We start from the raw sequence: 9,028 nt of genomic DNA on the forward strand, positions 1-9,028 counted from the left end.
CTTGATTGCCTACTGAAGGTTTAACAAAGGCTTGTGTAATTCCAGTATGCTAGTTCCCAGATCTGCCACTGGTTATGAATGAGAAGACCACTTCTCTCTGGACATGGTTCCTCCTCTAAAGAGTGCAAGACTTCCTCCAGATTGACATTTCACGACCAAGAGTATTTCAAGGACCAAAAGAATGAAGCCCATCTGGGATCCTATTTGCATTAAGAAAAAAGAGACAGACGGAGCACCTGGGTGCCTCAGTTGGTTAAGCCTCCGACTTCGGCTCAGGTCTGGATCTTGAGGTTTGTGAGTTCGAGCCCTACACCAGGCTCTCTGCTATCAGCACAAAGCCTGCTTCTGATCCTCTGTCCCCCAGTCTGCCCCTCCCCCATTTGCATGCACCCATAAGCTCGCTCTCTCTCTCTCAAAAATAAACATTTTTTTAAAAAGGAAAAAAAGGGGCGCCTGGGTGGCGCAGTTGGTTAAGCGTCCGACTTCAGCCAGGTCACAATCTCGCGGTCTGTGAGTTCGAGCCCCGTGTGGGGCTCTGGGCTGATGGCTCGGAGCCTGGAGCCTGTTTCCGATTCTGTGTCTCCCTCTCTCTCTGCCCCTCCCCCGTTCATGCTCTGTCTCTCTCTGTCCCAAAAATAAATAAAAAACGTTGAAAAAAAAATTTTTTTTTAATTAAAAAAAAAATAAAAAGAAAAAAAGAGAAAAGACAGAATGGGGAGCAGGGGGGAATGGAAGACTTCCACATTTAAAAAATATGTCTGTATTATTAAATTTTGACAAGATAATTGAGTACTTTTGTAACTGTAGAAGAAAAAGGAGGAAAATAAAACTGGACACCTCGGAACAGAAGCATAGCTCCTGTCTGCAGAACTATGGCCCCTCCAGCCTGAGCATTTCCTCCTTCAAGACTGCTGTCAGCAGTGCGCCATGCTGAGCAAGGATTTGGGAACCACCTGGTCCCCCAAGGGACCCAGAAAGGACCCACGGACCCAGCTCTGTCACAGCTTTACCAGCCCTCTCAAGGCAACCTCTGTGGCTCTCCCTTTTTCAGGGCACTTGGGTGGCTCAGTCGGTTAAGTGTCTGACTTTGGCTCAGGTCATGATCTTGCGGTTGGTGAGTTCGAGCCCCAAGTCAGGCTGTGTGCTGATGGCTCGGAGCCTGGAGCCTACTTCAGATTCTGTATCTCCCTCTCTCTGCCCCTTCTCCACTTGTGCGCCCTCTCTCTCTCTCAAACACAAATAAACATTTAAAAAATGTTTAATAAATAAAGGTGATGGTTTTTCAAAGTCAGGAGCCCTGGTCAGATCCCCTCTCCCACATGCTTTTCCCCAACCCGCAAGTAAAAACCCTAGATGCCTGAGGACCTGTCTCCTGCTCCCTGCCCATCATCTCCAGACATTGACCTACTTTCCTGCCCTCCCCCCCACCAAAAAAGCATGGTTCCCCTTCCCTTGAAGCCCTGGGGTCCCATAAAGAGAGATATCAGAAGTGAGGCATTCTTGAGACAATGCTTCCAGTCTCTGAAAGATAATTTGCCATTTACCACACAGGTTTTTCAGTGGCTCCCTACCGTCATAAACCCGTATGAAACTTGGAAGCTATCTACTTCCATCCTACACGCTTGGGATGGGGGAGTCCCCATCGTCTCTGCTGTCATCTGCATACACATACACGTCCTCCCCGGACTTGGGCCTCTTGGAGGTAAGGACAAGATCTTGTCTTGGTAAACCCCTAGTTTCCATTGCGACATCAAGACCATGGTGGGCATTTAATGACGATCTGCCCCCAAAGCAGCAGCATACTGCATTCACCCGATAAATATGTGGCAGGGGTCAAGAGCACAGGTTCCAGGAGCCACACAGGCCTGGGTTGAAATCTGAAATCTGGATTCTCAGTCATGTGCCCCTGAGCAAATGTTTTCACCTGTGAAAGAAGAGCACCTACCACACCAGGATTACGTGAGACGGTTTAGGTAAACTTCTTTGCGAGGTGCCACTCACATAACCATACTGCGGTTATTATTATGCGCTGCATGCTAGGTGCTGGATCGGTGCAGAAATTACTAAACCTGGCGGGAAAAGGGCCTCCCGATATGTGTCAAAAATAGGCACCCAAATTTGTAGGAGACAACCGGTGCAGGGAAGCATCTGTAGTTCCAGATGTCGGGGGCTGCAGCGGGCCAGCCTCGAAGGCACTGCAGGACATTCACATCAGACCTTTTCCTCCTGATAACTGGCACCAGACAAGTCTGACTCGACCCCACAGAAAGTCCCCCGGAGAACCAGTCCCACCTGCGGGGTGCACCTGGCCTCCCCCCCAGGAAGAACTGGAGGCAGGGTGCAAAGGAGCCCGAGTGGGGCACTTGTCCTGTGGCCAACCCCCGCCCCCAAATTCCCCTCCTCAGAGCAGAGTATGCTGCTGCTCCTTCGAACTACACAGCTCCCTGGGAGAAAGGAACACTCGGCCACCAGCTCTAAAACCAAATCTTTATTCTCTAGTTTGAAAAGGAGGGTAAGCGGTTGTTCCGTTTCATTCCAGAGAACAGAAGGAGCCCCGGTAGGTAGAAATTACAGGAAAGCAGATTCCATTCATTCTAAGGAAGAATTTCTAACAATTAGAATTATCCTACAATAGGACCAGGGCCTCAGGAGGTGGGGACTACCCGTCACCTAAGTGTTCAAGCCGAGACTGGGCATCCATGCCCTAGAAAGGCTGAAAAGGAACCTCGCCCCTATCTTCCTGCCGGCTGACCCTCCATTATCAGTGGGGCAGTCCTTTCCACCATGTTGAGTTCTGGAAGGAGTGGAGGGTTGGGGTGTTCAGACAAAAGCCTGGACACAGGGCTGCTGACAGCCAGGGGACGCTCAGAGCGCCGGGAGGGCGGGGTGTTGACGGTGGGGAGGGATAGGGTGGAGCTGAGTGCTAACAGCAGATGGGTCTCTCTCAGTCCAGGTGCCTATGCAGGGGCAGGAGGAAGGGGACAGGGTGGGACAGGTTACAGCAGCACGGCCTCACCTCTCAGTGCTGGAAAAGGCCCAGGTGCTGCCTAACAAGGCCAGCAGGTTCTCCCAGGTGTATCCAGCTGGTCCACTTTTCCTCCCAAGTGCTCATTTACTAAGGACTGTACCACACCTACTTCCAAAAAAAAAAAAAAAACCAGCGGAAGGAATTCATAATAAAGGACAAGGACATTAAGGCGTTAACACCAGAGGGCCAGAGGGGAAGGGTCTTCTTCCTGCCCCCTGGTGGCCCCTCCAGCCAGAGGGCTCTAAGGGGTAAGTGGAGCTGCTATTGCTACTTTTCCAGGGCACAGGACAGTCAGGACAGAACCTTAGCAAACACCAGCTGGAGGCCAGGGTCCCTGTGCCCCCGACAGTGGCCTCCCCGGCCGCAGGGGGGCCAGACCTCCCTCTCTAACAGGGCCCCCAGCTCACTGGCTGCCTCTCCCACCCCTCGCCTACACCAGCAGCAACCTAGGGGCCCCCCGACGGCCCAGGCCCACGGCAACGCTCCCCTGTGAAGGGCTCCCGGGGACCCCTCGCCCTCAGCCTCCGCAGCCCCTGCCCTCTCACACATCATGCTTCTTCTGATGGGCCAGGAGCTTCTCCTCGTCGTCAAAGGTCTGGCCGCAGATGGCGCAGCAGAAGGCGCCGTCCCGGATGTGGCTCTTGCGGTGGGTGATGAGATTGGACTTCTGGCTGAAGCTCCGGTCGCAGTCGGGGCAGGCGTAGGGGCGCTCGCCCGTGTGGATGCGCCGATGGGACACCAGGTTGGACTTCTGGCTGAAGGCTTTGCCGCAGTCCGGGCACACGTAGGGCTTCTCGCCGGTGTGGATGCGCCGGTGGGCCGCCAGGTAGGGCTTGTGGCGGAAAGCCTTGCCGCAGTCCGGGCAGACGAAGGGCCGCTCGGGGGCATGGTCGCGCCGGTGGGCGGCCAGGTGGCTGCCCTGGGAGAAGCGGCGCCCGCACTCCTCGCAGGCGAAGGGCCGCTCGCCCGAGTGCACCCGGGAGTGCGCCACCAGGTGCGTCTTCTTGCCGAAGTTCTTCCCGCACTCGGCGCAGGAGAAGGGCCGCTCCCCGGTGTGCTGCCGCTGGTGGGCCCGCAGGAAGCGCTCCAGCCGGAAGCTGCGGCCACAGTCTTCGCAGCCGAAGAGCGAGGGGGTCGCGGCCGCCGGGGCCCGCGGGGGCGCTCCCGGGGCCTCGGGCGCAGGCTCAAGGGCGGGTTTCAGCGGGGCCTCGGCGGGGGGGGGCTCCGACGAGGCCTCCTGCGGGCCGGCCGGAAGCTGGGGGCTCCCCGCGCCGGGGACGCCCGGCGCGGACCCTTCGGACCGCTTGTGGATCTTGCTGTGAGACAGCAGGTTGGGTTTGTGGCGGAAGCGGCGCCCGCACTCCGTGCACGGGTAGGGCTTCTCGCCAGTGTGGATGCGCCGGTGTGAGGTCAGGTAGGGCTTATTGGTGAAGCGCTTCCCGCATTCGGGGCACTGGTGGGGCCGCTCGCCCGTGTGCACGCGGCGGTGGGCGATCAAGTTGGGCTTGTGCCGAAAGCGCTTGCCGCAGCAGGCACACTGGAAGGGGCGGTCGACCGCGTCTCCACCGGGCCGGGGGGCGGTCACGGCCGGGCGGCCCCTAGGCCGGGGCCCCAGAGCCTTGGCTGCTGCCTCCTCCAGGGCCTCGGCTACGTGAACCCGCTTGTGAGCAACTAGCTGGTCCCACTGGGCAAAGCTGCGGCCACAGTTGCCACATATGAAGGGCCGGGCCTCCGGGGCTGGGGGGTGGCACCTCCGCGCGTGAGCTCGAAGCTGCTTTTGTCGCCAGAAGCGTCTCTCACATTCAGGGCAGGCGATGGGCCGCTTTGCGGCCGAGTGGGCTCGCAGATGCAGAACCAGGGCCACCCAACCTCGGAAGCTCTGCCTGCAGAGGTGGCAGGCGAAGCCCAGATCTGGGGTGGCGGCGGCATGGACCTGGCAGTGCAGCGCCAAGAAGGGGGCGTGCCGGAAGCGCCGGCCGCATTCAGGACAGGGCAGGGGCAGGCGGGCCTGGCAGTGTCGGGCATGAAGCCACAGGGCCACCCAGCCGGGGAAGTGCCTTCGACAGTGGGCACAGCGATGGGCCCTGCCCGGGGCTTGGCTGCCCGACTGGGCCACGGAAGTGCCTTGTAACCTCAGCCCGCGGGGCTCCTTCTCCAGGGTCGGGGGCAACTTCTGGGAGGGCCCAGAGAGCCTGGGCTGGGCTGGGCCCATGGCCAGGGGGCCCCTGCAGCGACGTTCCAGCATGGGTTCTTCCTCTGCTGAAGGTGGAAAAGCAGTGTCACTCTGGGGATCAACTCATCCTGCCCCCGTTCCTCCCTGGCCGACCCCAGGCCCGAGAGGAGCTCAAATCTCTGAACTGCTAGAGCCCTTGAATCAGGACTACGCTACTATTGCCTTCTGTGTTCTGCGTCAGTTCAGTCAGGGGCTTCTAGATACCATTCCAAGTGTATTTGTCCTAAGTGTTCATTGAGCCTGGAAACTACCAGAAGGGAGGAACTCTGACACTTCTTGGAATCCCCCTCGTGGCAGTCACCCCGGGTCTGGCATGGAGTAAACACTCCAGCGTCGGCTGCACAAACATTCCTGCCTTAGGACTCACCAGAAAACGCCGTCCCCTCTCCCTCTAGTGCTTTCCACTTTTCAAGTGCTTCCCTGCTGCCCTCGGCTTGTTTCTACTATTTCCTCTTGCTACCTTTGAGTAGCAACCTTGTGAGGCTGGATGAACAGACATTATTAAGCTCCCTGCTTGACAGATGAAGCAACTCTGAGGCATAAGAGGAAGGAGGGAACTTGCCCGAGAGGACACAGTAAACCAAAAGCAGAACCAAGACTAGGGGACAGGCCTTCTAAACTCCCAGTTAGCGTTCTTTCCTCCAAAACACCGGGGTGTGTGTACAGCTCCCACAGAAACTCCTACGGCCCTTATCCTATTTACCCTCTCCCGGGCTCTAAGCGCACCACAGGGGAGGCATTTCTGGCCTCCCTAACCTCAGTGTCTCAGGGCGGAAGCCTGGAGAGCAAGAGAGAACAGCGCTTCTGGGGAACAGGAGGGCAGCACTTGGATGGTACTCCCAGGACTGCAGAACGCCAGGCCACTGTCTGTCCAGGCGGTGCCCACAACTCTGCCTGCCTGCCCCCCTCCACCCACACGCGATTAGGACATCGCGAGAAGGAAAGCACCCATGAATCCAAGGAACACCCACAGCCTGTTAGCCTCGGGCCCGGATCCCTGCCTCCCCCGGGGTGGTAGCGATTACTGGGGCAAGAGAAGGGGAGGAAAGACAAGACTGTAATCTGGGTCCCCTGACAGGTCATGCCCCAACCCCACCGGGGGCTGCCCCACATTCAGCTATTCCGCGGTGCCAGGAAGCCCAGATTCCTCAAGAAGAGCTTCCTATAGCCACTGAGGGGTGGATGGTAGTTAGCCTCTTAATGGACCTTCACTGCGGGCTTGCAACCTCCGGACACATCCTCCCTAAATCCCCTAGAGCAGAACTCCTCTGGAGGAGCTCAGACATGACTCATTCCCCACGGCCAGACTGAGCACAGGGAAAACGCTGGTATGAGAATGTGATCCTTCCCCCCTACAGGTGACTTCCTTCCTCCAGGAGGAGATCTGAGCACTGGGGCTGTGGAATGGTGTGGGAACCCAACAAAGAAGGCCAGACTCTACCCTGCAGACCGTAGAGCTGGAGATGAGGCTTTTTCCAGCTCCTCCGGGGGATGTTCCTGGGGATACTTCTGCGGCTGTAGCGCCTGCTTCGGCCCACACTCTGGTAGCCCCCAGATGTCAGAGAAAACTGCAGCAGTAAAGACACCCCTACCCCCATGGCAGAGCTCAGACCTCTGAGCGCAGAGAGGCCAGCCTTACCTGCGGGGAGGGGAGAGAAAACACGCGTGAGGCTCTGAGCTCCTCTAGGGCAGTCATCTTTGTGTCCTCGCCAGCCACAACCCCCTCCCCCACCCAGGCTCGACACCCCGCCCGGCAGGGGAACCTTAATGGCTACTGGATTAATAAATGAATGTGTCCCCTTCACCAAGGAAGTACACGCCAGCGTTCGGGGGTCATTTCCTCCACTGGTAAGGTCACAGCACGAATTCTCCATGCTGATGGCCAAAGGCCGGCCGATGGCAGAAACTCGGGAATCCCTGCTGGCTCCCCTTCCCCCACCCTCCTCCCAACAGGAATTCCAGGCCCGTTTCCCAAGGGGCTGCGTAGGGCGAGCTAGGGTGGCCAGGTCTCGGTCACAATCCCCTTGCGCCTTCTGGACGGCAAAGGGTCGTGGAGACCCCACACCCCCCTTTTGTTTTCGCGCGTGTCCCCCGTCCACGTCGCGGACATACGGCTCCGCGCACCCCGAATGGGCCCTTTCGGGTCCCCACGCAGAGCGCACCTCGCGGAGCCTGTGCGCAGGTGCGCGGGCTCGCCCTCCCCTTCGGTCCAGCACTGTCCGCCCCCCCCCCCCAAACACACACAGCGCACACACAGTCACGCGCCCGGCAGGTAGGGCCGCCCGCCTCGGGCCCGCGTGGAACCCCGCGCCCTGCCCGGGACGAACCTCTCCGGCGGGGTGCGCGGAGGCGCGTCGCGCGTCCATGAGGCCGGAACGCCGGCGCCGGCGGCCGCGCTCCCCACCCCGCGCGGCGACAGCGGCAGGTTCGAGTTCACAACTGCCAGGCCCGGGCCCAGCCCCCCCGCCGGTTCCCAGCGCCACGTGACTACAGGAGCTGCCGAGGGTCAGTCGCTGGCTGGGGCCCGCGGCCGCGGCCGGAGGGCGGGGCGGGCGGCGGGGCCAGTCCCCTCCGCACCCCTCCTCCCAGCGCCCCCTCGCGGGCTGGGCCGGGTCGGGGGCGGCTGCCGGGAGCCCGACTCGGTAGCCATGGCGACCGCAGCCCGGATTTTCCGGGACGGGCCCGGATCAAGTTTCCCGACCCTTTGTCCCTACGGAGGACACGCGTCCCTGCGCGACCGCGTGGCCGGGCCGCGGTCCCTGGGCTAGACCCGGCCTCGTTGGCTTCTTCCGAGAGGGCGCTCGCGGCATCCCGGCCACCCCTGCCCAGCTGCGGCCGCCGTCGGCCACCTCGACCTCTGGCCTCGCTGCAGGATCGAAATACCCCTGGCTGGGGGCGGCGCGGCTGACCCGAAAGTCTGGCTTCTGGTTTGTTCACGAGTGGAGAAAGGAAAGGCCCGATCGCGTGAACTTTACAAAGGGAATGCCCTCAATTCCAGAAATTACCACGAGCAGGCGTTCGCTGCTTCCCGGGGCCGGGGGCATGGAGCCTGGTTCAGGGACAGCTCTCGCACCGGGCATTTCGCTTGGAAGCGCGCGGCAGCCGGTTGGCGAGTGCGGAGGCAGGTGCGAGCCTGCGCCCGTGACTCACCGCCGAGCAGGTGGCCGTGGCTTTCCAAACCATACACTTCCTGGGGTTTCCAGGCTATTACAGTGTCACGCACTTTTGTGCTTTTCAACAAAGTCAATGTTAAGTATACATTTTTAAAACACTTAAATCTGTTGCAACAGTAGGAAATAGAGTATAAAAATCTCTCCTACTCTTAGATCCGTTACATTTCGTGTTTTGGTATGTCTCCTCCGATGTTTTTTCTATGCTTACCTATGCATGTTTGATGTGATTGGGATAATGCGATGCAAAAATGTATCCTGCCCATTTCTCCCATTTTATTGGATATTCTTTTATGACATGATCCTTAATGGCAGAATAAATGTACAGATACATTTTCTTGTTTTTCTATATCATTGATCATTATAGATTCATCCTTTATCGTACATGCCTGATTTTAAAATTCTAGGAGTGGGCAACTGATGGGTCAAAGGCACAGTATATTTTTTAAATGTTTTCTAAATTACCTTCCAGGAAATTTTATTAGCTTTCCCTTGAGAAATGCCCATTTTTCCATCTTATTGACAACACAGGCTTTTTTTTTTTTTTTTTTTTTTTTTTTTCCAAATTTAAAGTCATTGTTGGGGTGCCTGGGTGGC

General features: G+C 58.2%; 1 protein-coding gene across 5 annotated transcripts; it reads right to left on the reverse strand.

The window, feature by feature from the left end:
- Positions 1-2,473: 2,473 nt before the first annotated feature.
- Positions 2,474-8,284, reverse strand: REPIN1 (replication initiator 1). Of its 5 annotated transcripts, none has more exons than XM_058723879.1 (3): positions 8,267-8,284; positions 6,703-6,900; positions 2,474-5,287 (listed from the first exon to the last, which is right to left on the reverse strand). In XM_058723879.1, the coding sequence occupies exons 2-3, from the start codon at positions 6,857-6,859 to the stop codon at positions 3,570-3,572; spliced, it is 1,875 nt and encodes a 624-aa protein (XP_058579862.1). In that variant the 5' UTR covers positions 6,860-6,900; positions 8,267-8,284; the 3' UTR covers positions 2,474-3,569. The 5 variants fall into 5 exon arrangements, with proteins under 5 accessions (XP_058579862.1, XP_058579860.1, XP_058579861.1 ...); XM_058723877.1 differs by lacking the exon at positions 8,267-8,284 and adding an exon at positions 7,589-7,719; XM_058723878.1 differs by lacking the exon at positions 8,267-8,284 and adding an exon at positions 7,067-7,458.
- Between the last annotated feature and the right edge of the window lie 744 nt (positions 8,285-9,028).

This window comes from Neofelis nebulosa, chromosome 4 (assembly GCF_028018385.1).
Source record: "Neofelis nebulosa isolate mNeoNeb1 chromosome 4, mNeoNeb1.pri, whole genome shotgun sequence".
In the NCBI taxonomy this organism is placed as follows: domain Eukaryota; kingdom Metazoa; phylum Chordata; class Mammalia; order Carnivora; family Felidae; genus Neofelis; species Neofelis nebulosa.

What these genes read in the sequence shown, in the direction of transcription:
- REPIN1 (XM_058723879.1), bottom strand. Translation starts at nt 6,859, where the DNA reads ATGGGGGTAGGGGTGTCTTTACTGCTGCAGTTTTCTCTGACATCTGGG. An exon ending in CCAGCTCTACGGTCTGCAGG is followed by an intron (nt 5,288 to 6,702) that starts GTAGAGTCTGGC and finishes TTCCACCTTCAG; the next exon opens with CAGAGGAAGAACCCATGCTG.